The sequence below is a fragment of the Solenopsis invicta genome, chromosome 14 (genome assembly GCF_016802725.1).
Source record: "Solenopsis invicta isolate M01_SB chromosome 14, UNIL_Sinv_3.0, whole genome shotgun sequence".
In the NCBI taxonomy this organism is placed as follows: Eukaryota; Metazoa; Arthropoda; class Insecta; order Hymenoptera; family Formicidae; genus Solenopsis; species Solenopsis invicta.
This window is the reverse complement of record NC_052677.1, coordinates 16,074,746-16,095,978: the sequence shown is the minus strand read 5'-3', so window position 1 is coordinate 16,095,978 and position 21,233 is coordinate 16,074,746. Positions and strand designations below refer to the sequence as shown.

Sequence of the window (21,233 nt, the reverse complement as noted above, 5' to 3'; positions counted from 1 at the left end):
CGCTCATTGTGTTAGTTTGAAAATCCGGAAATTGCTGCATTGGCGCGCGCCTTCAATACGACCGTGAAACTAACTCGGTTGTGATCCTGGCGTATTTGGAGTCTCGCCAAAATTTACGTGAGGGTCGTGAATCTGTCGGCGGTACCGGGGCATCGAATCGCAATGCGTGTCTGGATCCAACACGACGGTATGAATGAAACGGGAGGAACGCTGTGCGCGCTAGAATTAAAGCTCGCTCCCCGAGGCGTTTTTCGGTGATTGTTCGATTTATGACCCTCGATTGAGTCAATCTGCCCTGGTGAATTTTCCACGTCGCAGCGTCGCATTATATAACTGTTTAGCCAATCAACAGAATGATAAACAACGATGGTGCTACGAGTAGTTTTAACTTAACAAAAAAAGAAGACAAACACAATTTTATTGCATTCCCTTTCTCTTTCCTTCAATTAAATTTCTTCTGTTCCTTAATTGTCGATATAATAATTCATGAAAATAATAACAAACGTGCGTATCGTAAAAATAATAATTACACATTTCGGAAAAATATGAATGTGAATCCATAGATTTTGATAATTCCTGGAAAAACAAATAAAGACAATGATGATTTAGTGAATGTACGTAGATATTAACGATAAATGGCTTTCTCTTAATCCCTTTTATATTTCTGGATATAAATGTCTCGACGTATTACGGCAATTATATTTAATTAAATTTCATATAAATTTTATCACAATAATTTAGAATCACGTTAATTAATAATTCTTTGCTCAAAGGCACTAAAATGTCTTTTGTATTTTTGGTATAATTTTTTATTTTTTTTTAATCATTATATTAATATCATACTGTCACATTGTCGGTATTACGTTCGGTAAAAACTGACTGACGGCACCGATGAAATATTCCGAACACTTGGGGAAAATTTGCAACGGTTACCGGCTTACGTTACCGTATAATGTCGCGCGGAACTTCGTGTAACGACGTGAGAGATAACAAAACGTATTCCAACGGCTAATGGCTTTTAGGTCGGTCCGCCAAGTTATTCAAGTTTATACCGCGATGACGTAGCTCGAAGTCGATCATAGGACGGCGGCGCGGCGCAAGAAGACTACGTTGCAGATCCGGTATGCTTTCGGTTGCAGGTGCACTGGTTCCAGCAGCAGCATGAGAAGAAGCGCAAGAAGCGCGACTTCGGCGCCTCGTCCTATGCGTTCACCGATTATCAGCCCTTCTTCAGCGGTTTTGGTCCGCGTCCGCGACAGGCCGCCCTGTTCCATCGCCAAAGAAATAGGGGCGTGCCACTTCAGAACCTGTTCACGGACCCGCTCTTCAAGGAACAGTGGTACCTGGTAAGTACATCTCGCCATACACACCGTCGCGACAGGATACGTGACGAGAATTGAACCAACCGCGCGGTATCTAAGTCGCTCGATACTTCCGATTATTTCTTTCTCTTTTCTGAGAAGGATCATCTATCGATGATGTCAGTCCAGAGAAATTTAACGTAAATGTCCCACTAACCGGGTATGTATATACATTGAAAGAACAATTTTGTTGAAAATACAAAGAAAATAATTATGTTGAATCATTAATTATTACCAAATCCTTTTTCCAGAGCAATGTAATTGTTTTAATAATCCAACATAATTGTCTTCATATTTGTATTTTTAACAAAATTTTTCTATTTCTTTTCTAGTGTAACGATGCAGAATCAAGATTGTTAAATTATTGTAAGAATTTATAACATAAAACGATCTAATTCACTAAAATGTAACATTATCATTAAGATGCAAAAATACGAGAAATTTTTAAGAGATTTTAGAAAGTAACAAATTGAAAATCATTATTAATAAATAATAGCTAAGAATACTTTAATATCTCTACCATTTTCATTAAACAATTTAAGAAGAATATCATTCTTCTTCAAAATTTCCTTCAATTATTATGTCCTCTTAATCGTGAATTATTTAATTCTGACTTTAACATATTTCATTAATTAGAAAGTCTGGCATAAATCGCACTTTTTAACCGCGAATTAATTATGCTAAATCATCGCATATCTTACGTTGTAAAATTTATAAATGATTAGGATACGCGGCGACGACTTATATACTTAAACGTGGTACATATTTTGCGCAAAACGCTCGCGTGACTCGTGTAACTTGGTTCGTGTAATCACGGGTGAGTAAACAATTATCGCAGTAATGGCTCGAGGGAAGGGAATCCCGTACAAACAGTCAATCAGCGTGTTTGTTATCCAATTAGCGGCCGCGACTAATGCAATCTTATTGAGCGAGAGCTGTCGAGTTGGTCGACGGCCCGGGCCGGTCCGAGATTATCGAAAACAACGCGTCTGAGGTTGTTTTAGACCTCTTCCACTTTGCGATTCTGCCGGACGGAACGTCCCTCTTCCGCTCTAGCGTGGGTTTAATCGCTCCAAGTTAACCCTCCCCCCCTCCCCCCCGACTGATCACCCTGGCGCATTCAACGCGCCAGAGAGATCGAGGTGTTTCGTTATTTAAAGCGCTCGAGTGAGATTATCCTTAATTCTACGTATTATCTACAATTACGAGTTATAAACTGAAAGTAACTTGTAAAAGATTCTACATCTATGACAAAAGTAGAGTAGTTAGGTAGGTATTTTTTTTACGTCGTGATTACTCTGCGATAAATACGACAGAAGTTTTCAGGGGGATGTCAAATTGATATTCAATAATTTGTAATTTTATCTGTTGAATTTTAATTTCAAAATTCTTTATCATCACAAAAGCGCTTTGTCCAATAGTATTCTGTTATGTATTTTGGTCTTTCTCCATTTTGAAATTTAATATATAATTATAAATATACATATGAGGTACATCACATTTAGATGACGTATAGTACTAATAAAAAGATTGATAGTTTTAAATGAGAAAGATATTTTGAGTAATGATAGAAAATGATAAACGCGAGGAACCCGAAATTTCCGTATAATAGCAATAAATCTCGACACTTGGTGCATCGCGCGCGACCGGACTCGGGAGTACTTATTTCTCGCACGAGCAGTTCGGGCCTTAATGGAGCCGTTGTGCTGTACATGCGTTTTCTTGCGGGAGCGTAAGCAGCTTATAACATGCAGCTTTGCCGTCTAGAACAGCAGCAGAGAGTGGCGAGAAGCAGCGGAAGCGAATAGCTAGCTTTTGGCAGGCTCGCCCGATATATCCGGCGGAAACTTTTCCCTCTCTCTCTCTCTCTCTCTTTTCTTAACGCGTTGCTCGCCAGCGCGGCGTCTCGGCCTAACTTGCCGAGAAGTTCTCGATTATGTCTCAGCTTTTCTAACTGTTCAGCCACTTTCATTAGCGTACGTTCGAGAGAACGCAAGGAGCATCCCGATTGACCCTTCTTGCTAATGTACGTGATGACCGGAGGTAGTTACTTTGATTCTTAATTCCCTTACGGGAAATCTTATCCTTCGCTTCATCCCGAGTGTACTTTGGTAGTATTTTAATTCGAGAATCGCAAAAAGAAATACAGAAACTCAAAGCTGAATATCAAGAAACTGAAAAGGGAAGATAAGACGCGATCAAGTTTTCGTTCCAAAGGAAGAAACGGCAAATTGATCAAAGAATCAAAGATGAAAAGAAAGTTCCGAAAATTTATATATTTACCGTGCTACATTATATAGGCTACTTCGAATGCGAACGAGATTGAACGAACCGACAGCTGCGAAAATAGATGTAATTTCTTTTTCGATATGAGAAATAAACAAATGCCGTTTGCGCAACGGCGCACTTACAAAAATACATTCCACTCTTCTTTTTCCCTCTCTTATTCCAACGTGTATTGCAAGGAGAAAAGTTCACGTTTCTCGCTTCTGACGTCGTGATTCGATGTGGCTGCAGCGAGAGAGCCCAGGGAGCCTTAAAGAAACGAGGGGCGTGCGTATCGCGAAGATTACGATTTTGCATAATGGACGTAATATCGGGTGGTATGAAATTTGAGCGGCTCAGGCGAACGCCCGATATCGCGGGCCTGCTCTCTATTTGCACAGAGCAATGCCCAAATATGCCGACACTCGAAACCCGGACGCGGAAACTGCCGCGTATAAAAGCACAGGGTGCAGCGTTCGTGAGACGCCCGGAGCGTCGCCCGAGGCGCGAGAGGCAGCCGGGGTTTACGTAAGCTGATAAACCATCTATGATACCCCTTATTGGTGTATCATATCGATACCCTGCATATCTGCAACATGAACGCAGAAATATCCGAAAGCGAATTAACCGATGTGAATTTCTCATTTACGGACTTGACACAAATTGAGTCTTGCATTCCCATATTTATTATTTATCACTGCATGTCTGAATACACTGAATTCTGAGAATTATCTGCTGTTGAAAAATTTGATATTGATAAGGTGAGAAATTCTCAAGGTGGTAATGATATGTAAGAAGACAATAATTTACCGATTCGCATTGGAAAAAAGAGATCAGGAAGATAAAAATGATTTGACATGAAGATTTGTAGCCAATATTAATATATCAGCAGAGTGGATAGATTTCAATTTTAAATAAAGTCGTAATGCGATTGAGGACTAAATAAAAGTTTTAGGAGACATAAGTAGAAAGTTTCAAGCAAAAAACAAGCGAACTTATAACTTAATGACTCATGTCATATGTAAAATCGTATGTATAACACGATATTATAAAGAATTGAATTGGGACAAAATCTATTAGAAATTGAAACGTGGACTCGAGATTCGAAGCAAAAAAGTAGGTAAACTTTATAATTTAATCCTTTCGTACCTGATGAGACATGCATATCCCACTTCTTTAAAATTTCATGTGTTCCACAAATATAAATATAGCGACTTCCTTTGAACTTTTAAAGGTGAAGGCTAAGAGTCTTAAAAAAAAATCAACACTCTTATTTCACCTTTGATCTATATACCTCATCAAATATTCGTAAAATATTCGTAAAATAGAGTAAAAGTGAAAAATACATATCTTTCACAAAAAATTAAGATAGCGAGTTCTCTCTGGGCTCATTTGGAAGATCAGCGTAAGGACTATGTAAAAAAAAATTCAATATTTAATTTCAAGGTGACGAAACAAAATGCTAAATTTTATTGTATTTTAGTCTATATTGAATCTGTCACTTTAAATTTTGAAATTTTGATTATAAATTTATAATCAGCGATTCTAAATATTTTTTAGGAAGACGTGATTTAAATGTTTAATTATTAATATCTAATTACGCCTAGAAAAAATTAAGATGGCGTTAAAAAATTATATTAAAGAATATAAAAATGTAGAAATTGTTCGAGAAATTCTTTTTTACCAGAAAACTTCTCTTTTTGATTAAAAATACAATATTGAACAAACAGGTGTTTAAATGTTCAGGTACAAATTCTTTTCTCAGATATTTAGTCACGATCAATTTTCGATACTATAAGTTTTTCTAACATCAAATTTCAAAATTTTTTATCTAAATTATTTCACGGTATCATTATACCTTGCTTGAAAATTCAATGAAAGAGATAGCAGACCATAATCAAGTCTTGTTTGTAATGTGCTTTTCTCTTTACATTTCTATAGAGGGGTACCCTGAACTTTGTATTGTTAAATTTTTATGCCTATGGTCGCAGTTTGTGGAAGCGACGTTTCGTCTGGTTCGCTTTTGTCATACTGTAGAAGATGCCGGAGCGAAGAGTCCGAATGCAACCGGGACAACCTGGATCGTCGTAAACCCGGCTTGGCTGCAGGGTTTTTTTCTCCGTTCTCTTTTTGCCGGCTCGACCGCACGCGTCGCGAGAGACAATGGGCGGCATTGTCTTTCCCCGAGTACAATATGCGCCCACAATGTGTGCGCACGAACCACCCAACCCGCCTCACCATTCGCAGTGCGCTGATGGGATTACGGCGTTCTTATGCACGGCGCCCGTAAATTTGGCGTTTCTCGCTAGATAATTTTACCTGCGTTCGTCGGAAAGGAAGAAACAACCGGGGGCTCGATAGATCGCTCACGTAATGTAAAGAAAAATAGAATACTAATCAGAGATCGCTTAGTTTGAGATCCCTTTTAGCATGTACAAGGTAGTCTTCAACATTTTGCATTTGCAGAAAATTAATTTTTAAATTGGAATACATAAAAATGATTTTATTAGAAATAATTTTTTTCTATATTTCTATATCTTATTGTCTTTTCAACTTTATAATTTCTTTTTAGATCTTTTTACATTTTTCGGTAAAAATTGTTATTAGAGTGACGCGAGGTAGAAAGTTTTTTTGTACTCTTCATCAAACCGACAGTAGTTACGGTTTGAGCGATGTTGACAATTTCGTATCCACGAGCTGGAACGGCGATAACTACGACAAGCAGTTCGGTAATGTTGCACTCACGTTTCCGCCTCTCCGAGCTATCGAGGTTTGATCCCGTTGTATTCTCAGCGCATTCGGTGCTTTAGGCTGTTCGCTCTTTGTCTCTCCTTGATCCGCTCGTAGCGCCAAAATCTCCGCAGATAAGCGCTGACACGAACGACGAGGACACACGCGTCGATGGCCTCGGGTCTTCCTCACGGGCGAGCACGACAATGCGCAATCTAGTTAATGGAATTGCAGGGGAAACGGAGCCGGCACCGCGCGACGCGCCCGGGTCCGAATGGCCGAGTAAAAAAGCAGCAGCGAGAAAGGTGCATCGACACGGAGATTGGCACATTCCCGGTTGTCGGTGTTCCCGCGACGAGAACATGTACCGCGCTGATCACGATGAGCTACGGGCGTAATGTACGAGATCCGGATCAAGAGAAACCTCTCCTGTCCTTTTACATGCTCTTCACTCGTGCGATAGCCCGAAGCAGACTCGCGTTAGATTCCAAGCGAGAATCCTTCAAATTAGCTATTACCAACCTTTTCCGAATTGCATATCTCTCGAGGCGTGATTCTCTTTTTTTTTATTCCGAAGAGAAAGTTTTTTTTAATTTTATTAGATTTAGCGTGTCACTGTTACAGAAGTTTCTTATGAATTGATGAATCATTTGTTGACATAAATCGCATATTTAAATTGACACGTCAAAATTCTTAATCGGAATTTTTATTGCATCAAAAGCACTTACAGATATAAATAGTGAACGTACGTTTTAAAAATGCAGAGAATTCATTTCTTAATTTGCAACTCTTTTGTATAATTATCTATTATTTCGTTGCTACATTTATCATCTTCTTAGCTTTGATCCTGATAAATAATACAGTACTTTTGTAGTTACTGCAGAATTTTTTCGCGAAAATAAAATTTTTTTTAAATATTTAAAATGTATATTATGAAAACATTTGTTGATTCACATATTCGATGTGAATGTTCTAGCTTCCAATTCCTCTCGGTTCACGCTGAAAAACACCGTCGTAGAGATTAGAGAATAGCCTCGCGTTCTTGCGTTCCACGAAAGTATTTTGCGTTACTCGCATACATTCGTGCACATGCAGAAACGTTACATTTCCAAATCCGACATTGTTCTCGATTTCTAGATAACGCGAAATCTGCGCGTTAATCAGCGTCAGAATTAAGACCTTTTACACATGTACAAAGTATAATAGCAATTCCATGTATTGTTGTTTATAATTTTTTATTAAACTTATAAAAGTCGATGAAAGTTGATTTTAAGCTGTCACTCTTTTTTCTCTTTCCACTATAAACATCTGGATTATTTTCTAATTTTATGAACTGATTTTTTTCACTACTGCAATTATTTTTTACCAATACTTATGAAAATATCCTCTGTATCAATTAGAATGATAAATTGTTTAATCCATGGAATTGATGTATTTGCTGTGCTTACTTGAGCGCTTATCTTCCATGATGGATAATCTTAAATGATTGCAGATTCGTAGAGGAATATGTGATATCATGCAGCGCACACACGAATTTATCGTAACGTTGCTCGGGAATTTTTTCCGCCGCGCGATTTAGATACGATCATACGCGAACTCGAGCGATCGCCGGGGAAACACGTACGAAACATTCGCATATTTCCATACTGTACATTTATTACATAAATTCATGACGCACACAAATGTAAAACGCCATTTGTAGCCGGAGCTCCGCAATAATCAATCCATAAATAAATGCATAAAACGAACGTTTGTTAGAGGATATGAATCGCGCGTCGCCCGGCGGTTCGAAATCGTGTCTCGCATATATTTTTTTCAGCTCGATATAGCTCTGAGTGGCCAGCAATAGCGATATCGGCGAAACTATAGCTCTGTCAAAATTCGTATGGAATTTTAATGCCGTCGACATTTTTATGAGAGCAGTGGAGCGCGATATAGCATCTAGTGATTGAAAAATCCCAGATGGGAATCTGGCACAGTTTTTGAGACTGAAACTTTTTTTTATAGAGGCTTTAGTATAGCTATAAATGTGTTATACGTTATGCAATATATTGCCAATATTTTTTTTTAATTGATATCTCGAAGAAAAAATTAATACGGTGTTCCGTTAACAATAGAATAACAATTTGAAAAGCCCATTGAGAATGACCATTATCTATGTCCATGGCAAGTAAGATTACTTGCTCAATATAACGGACACCGCGTTGTGAAAGCTGCGGCGTCCGAATTTGTCGTGCGGCTAGTAATCCATTAATCCACGAAATTGTATACGCGCGTGTGGAGATGTATAGCGTTACACGAATATCAATCAACGGTCATACGCGGTAACACGAAATTCGCGAATTAATTCCTGTCAAAGAACCATGTACTCCACTGCGCGCGATTTATCATCAAAATCTTCGGCCGAAACGAAATATTTTTTGCACTTGGGATATATAATGTAAACTTCTTTTATGTTTACAGAAGTATAATGGAATGTATATTTAACGTAACAAAAACTTTTAGTGTATTTTACTAAATATTGTATTTTACTAAAACAGTTGTTACTCACAAAAAATAAGAAATATAAAAAAAATTAATGTTGAAATTTTAACACTAATGTTAAAGTAATTGTGAAATTTATATGCTACGTGTAAATCAACAAATGTACATATATATGTTTTTCGTCAAGTAATCCGGGATAACTTGAGTTTAACATTTTATTGTCACAGAACGGCGGCGCTAAGGATGGTTATGACATGAATCTCGGTCCGGCCTGGCAGAAGGGCTATACCGGCAAGGGTGTCGTCGTTTCGATTCTGGACGATGGCATCCAGACCAATCATCCGGATCTCGCGCTGAACTACGATCACCAAGCCAGTACGGATATCAACGACAATGACGACGATCCGATGCCGAGGGACAACGGCGACAACAAGCACGGCACTCGATGTGCCGGCGAAGTTGCCGCCGTTGCCTTCAACCAATACTGCGGTGTCGGAGTCGCTTATAACGCCAGTATCGGAGGTAAGATTACTTGCAATTAAAAGTCGAAGTAATGGTCTCTGTGAAGTTAGCACCTCATTTTTCTGCACCGCAAGGTTTTATGCAAGTCCTATTTGCACCCTTAATAGTTCTAGAGTTCCTGATAGTTTATAACAATAGTTCCGCCGAAATAACATTAAAAATGATAATTTAAAAATATAAAGTGCCAACTTCGCGTGGCACCTCGAGTTTCGAAATAATTGATTTTGACTATGAAATTCTATAGTTCTCGAAGAGTTTTAGAGTTCTCAATAAGTATAAACAACAGTTCTGGTCATTAAATATTTGTAAATTAGAGAAAAGTAAGTAGCGTTTTAATTACATTTCTAAATATTAATTAGAATTAGAACTTGCTAGATATCTGAATTAATGTAATGAGAAAAAAGATAAGCTTTTTCATTCAAAAATTTTAAAATTTTTTCACTGGCAAAAAAATTCTTTTAATTTTTTTGTCCACACCTCAAGTTTCAAAAAAATTGTTTTTGACTATTCCATACTTCTCGAAGAATTCTAAAGTTCTCAATAGGTTACATTAACAGTTTCGACCTATATATATATATAACCTTTACCACACGTGTAAACGTCATAAAATTAATTATAAAAGAAAGGAATAACGAGATTATTCCGAAACTATTTCGAAGATATAAGTTTATTAAATAAAGTTTGTATGAGATAAATTGAAAGACAATTTCTGACAGGCTTAAATATAAATCCAATATACCCGCCTTGAGCGACTATTGTTATTAAAATATCCATAGAATATTTTGAAAATGGTAAAATTTAATACAAAAAATGAGTTGGCAGTTTTGCCAGTGTTGAAGAAATTTTAAAATTTTTGAATGAAAAAGCTTATCTTTTTTCTCATTGCATTAATTCAGATATCTAGCAAGTTCTAATTCTAATTAATATTTAGAATTGTAATTAAAACGCTACTTACTTTTCTCTAATTTACAAAAAAAGAAATAATTTAGTAAATTATTGAATGCTGAGAACGCGTGTAATCTATCATAAACAAGTAAAACATTGGGTTTCAAAGATTTTAAATTTGTCACGTTTGATAAATTATGCCGTTAGAATTATACGGAAATTGAATTATCATCTAAAATTACAACCTGTATATTTTGCAGATAACGCGAAAATTGAATGAAGTGCATATAATGTATGCATATATAACGCGTATATGGCAGGGATCAATATTTCCTTTTCCTTATACACCTGCGTTTGGTAAACTAGAAATTGGTAGAGCCAATTTTATGTTCTGACGGATTTTGTTGAAATTTGAAATAGGTTGTTACTCAGGTGTGTTAGTATTTCAGTGATGAGAGTGCGTTCATCCCAACTCGCGTGTACAAACGTTGACGATGCATTGGCTCTTCCGGGCACGGAGATGCACTAAAATCTTTCGTTCATTTAATATTCAAACGGGAAATTCAATGGCCCTTCGATTTAACTTTAATTACGGTTTATTTAGCTTGATCGTCTAGCATCCGGGCAAGCCGCGAGATGCATTTTGCCATTTATCCTGATGCTAATTACGAAAAGATAGACGAAATTGAGAATATCTTCCGCAAAAAGATTATTGGAAATTTATATGGTCGATACATTAATTGCCGCCTAGGAAGATTGACGCTAATTACGAGCTCGCCATCCATTCGAGCTGCCGTCAATCTTACATCTGCGAAAGCGCTTCTCGTCGATGCCGGTAATCACTTAATGCGCGATTTAAACGACGGGCTTTCGCGTCGTTGTCTCGAAGGCGGTGTTTATCTTTTCTTATGCCGAGTGAGCGAATCCTCCTGGGATCGTTCCAGCGCTGACTTAGCCGGCAAATCGCTCCGCGGAAATAAATAGTGCAGCAACCGCTGGGAATGTCAGGTCTGGCGGTGGTCGCTTTATCGTCTCGACCCGCTGAAGAATAGGCCAGGTTTTCCGGGCGCTCGCCGCTATTCCCGACTCGATGCTATCGAGCTGTATTAATTCCGTTAACCCACTTCGAGAGCGAAACGAACGTCCGTAAGCCGTCGGGGCTTACGACGAGTGGAACAGAGCGGGGTCGAAATGATAGCGCGGAACGATACAGCCAGCGTTAACCGGATATTGAATTCGAGGAATTGATGGTCGTGCACAAGCACGCTGCGCAGCGAAATTAGAAATTTCGATATAGCGTCGGCGAGAAATTTTATTAGAGCTGCTGGACGCGATGGTTTTCCGCGATAACGCTGGTGGCGAATGTCGCGGTCGCAATTAACTATCGTTTGCCTACCTACGAGACCCACTTTTCTACGAGGATCAAAATCGTGATGGAATTTCGCAACAGAGACGTACAATTTATACTATTTATTTTCATCCGGAAATTTTAATTTGTACGATTTAATAGTTCTTACAACACAGAGCAAGCAATTTGTAGCAATTTTGTTGCAGTATTGCAACAGTATTTCTGCAAGCTTCTGTGCTATTTGGATTATTTCGAACGTTAGTTAAATGAAACTAATTCGCTTTTTGTTTGCTAGAATATTATTTTATGAGGTGAACGTTTATAAACCGAAATATAAACGAAACTTTAATCGAAATTGTATCAATCGAGCTTCATGTTCAATATCTTAAAATAGTAATTAAATAGTATTAAACTAGAAAGTGGAACAAGCAGAATAATATAGGTAAAATAATATAAAACAATTTATATCAAATAAATTATGAAGATCTAATTATGTAGATTTTAAATAGCAGTGGAATATTATGGAGAATCGAAGAAACAAATGGAGCCATGTAATAAAATTAATTAAAATCACACGATTATACCGAAAAATATTTATATCATAAAAATCACTTATACGGTTATTTATACAAAGCGAATAAAAATTGAGAAACGAAAAAAGGAATTGGATTAATTGTTGAATCGGAGTTTTATACTCGGCATTTCCTCTTTTTTTCCATTACTCCGAGCTTCGGTCACTTATTTCGGTTGTCTTTAAAATTGACATTAGCAATCCGCACACAACAATCCGTGAGATAAAAATCACGACACACGCGAGAAAGGGAAGAGAAAGACCTGCTCACGCACATATTCCCCGTGTTCTCAGGCGTGCGAATGCTCGATGGTCCGGTAAACGACGCCGTCGAGGCCAGAGCTCTGGGATTGAATCCTGATCACATCGACATATACAGCGCCTCCTGGGGTCCCGAGGACGACGGCAAGACCGTTGACGGCCCGGGTCCTCTTGCAAGGAGGGCTTTTATTTATGGAGTGACGAGCGTAAGCCACATACATCGCATATCTTCTCCGCGCGACCGCGAAGCGAGAGGATCAATTTATTTTCTGTCGCGAGAGTCTTCAACGTTTTATCTTATTATTGTGGGAGGATTTTAAAAACTTCTTCACGACATCGTTGACGGTCTTGAAATGAAAGTTCTGGATTATAAAAAACGATATAAAATATATTATTTACGTTTTTATCGCAAATTATGTTTGTACGTTAAACTGATATTCTGGGTGATCTCATTTTATGAAACATGAATATTTATAGAAAAATTAAAATTTTTTTATTTAAATTAGTTTAGTTGCATGCTAAATTATTTTTTTCGGATAGAAATAAATACCAGTTTGCGTCAGAAAATAATTTGTTTAAAATAACATTATAAATTGACTTTTTTCTGTTGAAAATTCTGTTTTTCCATAAGTTTTTCGCAAACTAAATAATATTGTATATTATTGAAATAACTTTTTACACACTATGGTATTATTAAAATAACTCAGTTTTTAATTTTTTTGAAACAAATGCTAATTGAAATAAAATAGTTAAAATATCTCTTGCGTAAAATTTATTTCATATTCAGTTTCATTTGGCAAAAACAAACATTCCTTTTTAATTATGAAGATTTTAATAAAGAGAATATTTTTCATTGTTTTATGTACAATAACAGATTATCATCTTTATAATAATATATAAAGTTACATGATTATTATCTAATTATATTGTTACAAGTATTATTTTATAAAATCATTATACCCTCTCGCTTCGTTGATCGCACGGTTTATTTATTTTTTTTTTTTTTTTGCGAATATTCGCGGTATCTTTTCTTCTTTCTACGCAGGGTCGTAAGGGTAAGGGCTCGATCTTTGTGTGGGCGTCCGGTAATGGCGGTCGCCACACTGACTCATGCAACTGCGACGGTTACACGAATAGCATCTTCACGCTATCGATATCAAGCGCGACACAGGGCGGCTACAAGCCGTGGTACCTCGAAGAGTGCAGCTCAACCTTGGCGTCCACGTACTCGTCAGGCACACCTGGCAATGACAAAAGTGTCGCCACCGTAGACATGGACGCCAAGTTGCGTCCGGATCACATCTGCACGGTGGAACACACTGGGACATCTGCCTCGGCACCGTTAGCCGCCGGCATCGCCGCCCTCGCCCTCGAGGCGAATCCTACTTTAACGTGGCGGGACATGCAATACCTGGTGGTGCTCACCTCAAGGCCCGAACCGTTGAGCAACGAGCCCGGATGGATACTGAACGGCGTAAAGAGAAAGGTTTCCCACAAGTTCGGCTACGGTCTGATGGACGCCGGTGCCATGGTCAACCTGGCCGAACAGTGGACCAACGTGCCGCCCCAGCATATCTGCAAGTCCGACGAGATTAACGAGGAAAGACCGATTGATCCCACGTATGGGTACACCCTGAGCGCGTATATGGATGTCACCGGATGCGCTGGGTCTTTGAACGAAGTGCGTTTCTTGGAGCATGTGCAATGTAAGGTAAGATCGTGTGTCGCGAAAAGTCGCCTCTAAATTTTAACAATTATTACGCAATAATAATTAACTTAATAAATATATTAAATGTAATAACTACTATTCAGTATTTGGTCATTACTTTAGTAATCGTATAACTTATTGTTCTTATGATTACTTAAAGTTACTACAATTTTCTTTATATTTGTTATAAAATAGTTATACTATCAATTTTCTAAGAACAATCAGAAGATTGCAGTGTTGTATGTCTGCTATTTCGATGTCAACTTAAAATTGCAAAATTTAAACTTTCGATCGTGAAATAGGTTTCCCTGAGGTTCTTCCCTCGAGGAAACTTGAGACTCTTATTGACCTCACCGATGGGCACAACTTCGACGCTATTATTCGAGCGGCCGCGCGACGTTCTCAGCTCTAACTTTGACGACTGGCCCTTCCTAAGCGTACACTTCTGGGGTGAAAAGGCCGACGGTCGATGGACTCTGCAGATCATTAATGCTGGGAATCGGCACGTTAATTCACCAGGCAAGTTGTTCTCAGCGTTATTTAATCAATTTTGCAAGTTATATGATTTGTACGAATTGCTTCGGAAAAATTAAAATTTGCTTTTAATTGTAAAACAAAAAATTGTTTATTTTTTATATTTAATATTCAATTATTTTTGTTTTTTTTTTTTAATATACCTATCTCAAATCAGTATTGGCATTAATACCTTCTTCAATATAATTATTTCTCATTTTTTCTGGGGTGAGAGGGGGATCTTAGAGATGCTAATTAGTATCGGTAATATTAAATTAATTTGTGTTAAATATTGATTTAATTCCGTGATATTACTTTTCTGATTCAATTTAGGAGCTGTATTTGAAAGTAACGGCACACAGCTTGAAAGAATTAAAAATGTTATTTTTATCAAAATAATTTAATCACGGTTTATAATTAACAAGTTCGAAACATGTATCGTTTTTAACGATCGCGACTTATTTACAATTGACATGATCTCAAAAGTCTTTCTCAACGTATCTTGTCATCGCACAAGAATCCTGCCATAGCTCAAGCCTCTTGTCATATTATTACAGGTATCCTGAAGAAGTGGCAGCTGATCTTCTACGGCACGTCAACGAACCCGATCCGGATACGAACGCGGCAATTTAACCCGGTACATTCTGCTGCGTATCTTCCTTCTCATTCCGTGCATTATCCGTTCACGGTAGACGATGATCCGCTACAATTGTCCGGTTATCCGGGCAACAGGGACTTCTTTTCTCCGTCTACCTTTCAGAGTTACCAAGGCCCATACACCGGCGCCGCGTCGAATCTACAGGCGTCCGTCGCCACCCTGGATGGCTCGTCGGCGCCGATCCTGTCCAACCATCTTCCCGGCGATGTCTCATCGGCGTCCGCCTACGATTCACCATCGGTGGCGTCGTCCGTGCAGGGGGACGGTTCTCTCGACACCACCAGGAGGATACTGCACGACTGCGATCCTCAATGCGACGCGCAGGGCTGCTACGGCAAGGGCCCGACGCAGTGCGTCGCTTGTAAAAATTATCGTCTCGATAAGTGAGTACATAGACTTAGAGCTTGCGATTCGAAAGACGAACGACTGTTTCGTCTTTACCGAGAATTTTCAGGCGCTTTTCAAAGTATGACTTCTAACATACTTTTGCTGGTTGTTAAATGCGAAACCAAAATAATACGTATTGAAAAGACACGTTTTATTCCGATTTAATGCAGTTGTGTAACTGTCTAACGTTGACACTAACCGTATATGCGCTTTTTGTAATATTAATAAAACTTGAAACAGAATTTTGCAATGCCACGAAACTATGGATTATAACGGTAGGAGGATTTGAGCATAAAACAACTTGCTCTATTTAAAAAAGTAAACAATATCTTTACATTTATTGATTGAGCTATTTTATGTCTTAATTAATACCTTTCATCCATCATTAAGCAAATTCTTTTTAAATCAAGATATTTAATCCATCAGTAAAGAATTTTTTTTATTATTTTTATAATTTATCTGGTTGCTACACAATAGCTCAGTGAATCAATTCTTGTTTTATACTTTGCCTTTTTATCGACCCTTTTCAATGAAAAGCGCTTTAGAAACAACGCGAGGGGTCTCTTATCTCTTTTTCAGCACTTGCGTCAGCCGCTGCCCGCCAAGGAGCTTCCCTAACCAGGGCGGCGTTTGCTGGCCGTGTCACGAATCCTGTGAAATTTGTGCGGGTGCAGGTCAAGATTCCTGTCTCTCGTGCGCTCCCGCTCATCTTCGGGTCACTGATTTAGCGGTCTGTCTTCAGCAATGCCCGGAGGGCTACTACGAAAGTACGTGAAAGAGAGAAAATAAATTCATATTTTTGTATTCGCGTATTCAAGACTTCTTACCTAATTTTTTTCTCTTTAATCGATCCCGAATAACGCGATTTTGCATCTTTCCATGCAGATACCGAGAATAGCACATGCGTGCCGTGCGAGGCAAACTGCGCCAGCTGCCAGGACAGACCAGACAAGTGCACCAGCTGCGAGCATCATTTGGTGATGCACGAGAACAAATGTTATGCCGCGTGTCCGCCTTACACATATGAAACGCAGGATTACAATTGCGCGCCGTGCCATCCTACCTGCGAGACCTGCAACGGCACGGCGGATAATCAGTGCATCGCCTGCCGATCCGGCCTGTTCGCTTTGAACGGTGAGTACTCGATTTATTAAGCCACTAAGCCACTAAGCCAAATGCGATACAGTAACGTGATAATCTATAAAACACGGATGTTTTGCAGTATTCTAGTATATATTTAGTATCTCTCAGATAATTGGAAAGATATTTGATAGCGGTGGCGAATCTTAAAAATTTATACATGGAGAAAATTTCAACTTTTTACATTGGAAAAAAGTGAAATTAGTTGTATTACATTAAATATATGCAATTCTTGAAATAAATTTTAAATTTTGTTGTGCATCAAAAATTTACGAAAAGACTTGTACATCCAATATTCCACGTCCGATAATGTTGTGTCGGTAATTAGTTTCCGCTAAACGATCTCCTACAAATATGTCGTAGGCACGTGTCGCGCCTCGTGCCCGGCGGGTTACAGCGCCGACAAGAAGCGACGCGAATGCGTGGCATGTCCGCCCGGCTGTGCGACCTGTAGCACGCTAAGCTGCACCAGCTGCATCGAAGGCTGGAGCTTGAACAAGAAGGGCCTATGCGCGCCCGAGAGTCGCAGCAATTGCAATACGGGCCAGTATTACGAGAACGGCCAGTGCAAATCTTGTCACTCATCCTGCGAAACCTGCGCCGGATCCACGGAGGATCATTGCATATCCTGCCCAAATCCGTTGCTTCTTCAGGGCAAACGCTGCGTGTCTCAATGTGACGACGCGTATTATTCTGTGGTGCAACCATCGCGACCGGTTTGCGTCCCTTGCCTGCATACTTGCAAGAGTTGCGTCTCTCGTCTGAACTGTACAGCGTGTCAAGACGGATTGCAACTACAGAGCGGGGAATGCAGGTCGTCCTGCGCACCAGGGTAAGATAGTAATCAGTATCAGCTGAATAGATCGATAACGAGATGGAGTATTGATATTTTTTTTTTGTTTTTTTCTTTTTGTTTTAGTTATTACAGCGACAGAGGTCAATGTGCCAAGTGTTATTTGTCGTGTAAAACATGTTCGGGCCCCAGAAGAGATCAATGCGTTACTTGCCCGAGAGGCTGGCAACTGGCGGCCGGAGAGTGCCACCCCGAATGTCCGGAAGGGTTCTTTAAGTCAAATTTCGGTTGTCAGAAATGTCATCACTATTGTCGCACGTGCAAAGGTGAGTTACAATTAATCAGTCGCTGTCGATTGATTAAATATGTTTTTCTTTTTACTTCAACGGGAAAACATTTGTTCCAGGCGAAGGCCCATTAGAATGCACTTCTTGTCCACCTCATTCGATGTTGGAAGGTGGATTGTGTATGGAGTGCTTAGGGGCGCAATATTACGATTCCTTAACTCAGCTCTGCAAGAGCTGTCATTCTGATTGCCGTAGATGCACTGGTCCCGGCAAATTCAGCTGTGCCGCGTGCTCGCCGCCACTGCATTTGGATAAGTTAAACAATCAATGTGTTCCATGCTGCACAGGTAACGAGAAGGGACCTCAAGCTGAGGAGTGCTGTCTCTGTGATCCAGAAACCGGTAATTTCTATGTTTACCTTCATGTTTATCTTCATAAATATTATATTTATGTCACTAAAATATTCACACGAATATATTAACAGTTATCTATTTATTATTCATGAACATCTTGTAATCAGCATCTCTATCAGAGAATTTTTTTATTGGAAAAGATATAAATCTTAAATATAGAATATTTTTTTCTTATTGTTATGAATATATGAATATTTTTATATAATTATTGAAGGCATATATTTAATATCTCGTAGGCGGCTGCAGGAACAGTTCGCCGGCTGGCAAAAGAAGGGTACCGGGGACAGAATTTTCAGCCAACCCCGCAATCTCTGATACGTACAACAATTATGGTAAAACAAGTAACAACGATTCAGCTTCGCTCGCCGTAACAGCCGCCACGACTATGGCAGTTGCTATCTGTTTAGCATCGATTGCGTTGTTCGCAATGATATTTGTCGCTCTTCAGGTATGTATGCAATAAAAACTACAAATTTGAAAAATATAGAATTTTATGATATATTATTTATAGTTGGAAATTTGATTTACACAATTTCCAAAAAGATGTAAAAAAGAAGTATAAATGTATGTGTCTTATCATTTTATTCACAGGCTTGGTCCGGCAGAAGAGAGACCAATATGGGATATACGCAGCTTGCCGTGAAAGTGGAACCGTCCGAAGACATGGACGCCGACGATTCGACAGAGCTGATGACCTAGACTTCGTTTACGGAACGTAGCTAATGATCTCTCGCCGAAGAGTCGCAGCGAGATCGATGAGTCTCGATTGTGATTAGTTCGCGAGTCAGAAGTTACGTGCTTTCGCATTAGCGAGGTCCAAGGATAGCCCATACATGTGATGACAAGGAAAATAGGAAAATGGTGGTAAATACGTAGCGGGAAGGAAAGAGTTGAAGAAGGAGGAGGAGCAAGCAAAAGAAGAAGATTCGTCGAAAACGTGATAGTAGAACTCCGTAGAGTGTCGCATGAATGAACAGAATGAAAGAGGATGAAAGGGAAGGAGAGAGTGAAAGCAAGCGTGATTGTTGTTAACATGACCGCGGTACGGTCGCGTGGATGTAACAAGGAATGTGTTTTAGCTAGAGATATACTTTTTGCCTGTCATCGTTGTCAAGTGCGCCGCCGATACCATCGTTACGCGCATCAAGACAATTCCGACACGGATAGTGATCAGAAACACGGAGAAAAAGGGTGAAGGACATTATGAAGTGCCTGATTAGTGACACCCTTGTTTCCACATCCTTTCGCGTTCCCCCTCCGACGCTTTCTGTCTTCGAAGTAACGTCGAGCCTTCGTCGATCATCTCGTTGACTATATCATCGTCGCATGTATCCGCGAGTAACTCGAACCTCATCCAAGCGACGAATAACGTAAATACGTTTTAATCGTTGCGCGTTGCGAGAGTCGAGAGCAATCTAGTTCGTTTAATTAGCATTCTTTAACTGTCTATCGATTTTTTCTTCGCGCAACATTCTCTTCCCGACACACAATCGACGATCGTCAAGTTATCGAAGGGACGAAAGCGCGTCTCTTTCTTCACCTCTCTTCTAGAAAGCTACCAACACACCGTTAAGTAGGGTGAAGAGACGTGTATGTAAAGTGGCCTCCGTACATTAGGCTGAACCACGGACCACGTAATCGTAATCGTTAATTGTGAATTATGAATGGATATTGTTATATATTTGTATAAATGATAATAGTAACAAGTGAGCGAACGAAGAGGAGTAATCGCAAGGATCAGGAGGGGGAGGCGAAAGAAGCGATAGCGAGATAAAGAACCAGGAGGGGGACGAGGCGAAGACCGAAACGAAGGAGAAGAAGAAAAAAAATAAGATCATCGCACGTGAGCTTCGTTCTCCTGCCTTAAACCTGATTGTCTCGACTAATCGACACAGTTCGCACGCCCGAAAGAACCCACGGACTCTTACTGCGATCGCCCAGTTATCCGATGCGTCTGTGACGTCAGTCGTCACATTCCAGTACCTCCCAAGCTGGCGCAACACATACCGTCGACACAAGCAATGCGTTTTGTAAACTGTTTGTTGTTGTTACTTGATTGTCTACTCCGATGTTTTGTTTAATATCCCATTTTCTGCGTTGTTCTTACTTATTTCTTTGATTCTCGCTCGTATCCATCCTTTCCCCGTTTCGTTGGGATCGCATGAGAGGAGGGAAGTCGTTAAAAAAGAAAAGAAAAAAGAAACGAATGAATAATAAAAAGGAAAATAAAAAAGAACTGTATGCTACGATCTGCAGCGAATTGATATTCTCAAAAGCCATCGCCCACGCCTACTCGTGTGAATATTGACTTTCTCCTTGTGATTTGATATAAAGCTATTATTGTACTTTTATGATGACCGCGATTATAAATATATACATATATATACAACGCACAAGTATATAGAGTTCTTTCTTGAGCATCCTTCCACTTTACTTAGATTTCTCGATATTCTACTTTTCTGTTCTAGGTAAGTACAGCTACAATATTGACTTTAATTACAGTGATGTGCGGGAAAGGCAAACCGACCGTAGAAGTCAGGAATGAACGAGATATATCCAACAGTAATCGAACTCGGCGGCCATTACTTAATGAAACATCAAAGATTAAACTGAATCTCACAACCTGAATCCCGACGTAGGAAAAATACGAACAATTTATATTTTCAAACGACACGCACATCTGTGTGTATTACACGACGGAAGAGTGAAAAATTTTTGCGACACAGGCAGATTTTTTTGCGATTCAGTCGTAATGTTCTCACGATAGCGCTGAGAAAACAGCAAACCAATTCTTTTGACTTAAATACAATTATAATTTAAGGATTTTTATAAAGAATCGGTTAATTTAAAAAAAATTTTTTAACAAATTTTTTTTACACACAATTTTTCTTCCAATATTATTGATTA

At 39.1% G+C, this 21,233-nt stretch overlaps 1 protein-coding gene across 5 annotated transcripts in view; it reads left to right on the top strand.

Annotated features, from left to right (window-relative positions):
* LOC105207617 (furin-like protease 2) overlaps positions 1–20,722 on the top strand; it is a 363,347-nt gene extending 342,625 nt beyond the window's left edge. For 2 of the 5 annotated variants that reach the window (XM_011177174.3, XM_039457508.1), the window contains 13 exons: positions 1,140–1,346; positions 9,068–9,362; positions 12,461–12,633; positions 13,473–14,138; positions 14,438–14,654; positions 15,206–15,689; positions 16,273–16,460; positions 16,579–16,827; positions 17,197–17,665; positions 17,753–17,952; positions 18,033–18,314; positions 18,563–18,774; positions 18,918–20,722. In XM_011177174.3, the coding sequence (XP_011175476.2) occupies positions 1,140–1,346; positions 9,068–9,362; positions 12,461–12,633; positions 13,473–14,138; positions 14,438–14,654; positions 15,206–15,689; positions 16,273–16,460; positions 16,579–16,827; positions 17,197–17,665; positions 17,753–17,952; positions 18,033–18,314; positions 18,563–18,774; positions 18,918–19,025 (3,750 nt within the window). In that variant the 3' untranslated portion in view covers positions 19,026–20,722. Of the gene's footprint in view, positions 1–1,139; positions 1,347–9,067; positions 9,363–12,460; positions 12,634–13,472; positions 14,139–14,437; positions 14,655–15,205; positions 15,690–16,272; positions 16,461–16,578; positions 16,828–17,196; positions 17,666–17,752; positions 17,953–18,032; positions 18,315–18,562; positions 18,775–18,917 lie in introns of those variants that run through there. The other 3 variants (XM_011177176.3, XM_011177175.3, XM_026132298.2) reach the window with 3 other exon arrangements.
* Positions 20,723–21,233: the final 511 nt, after the last annotated feature.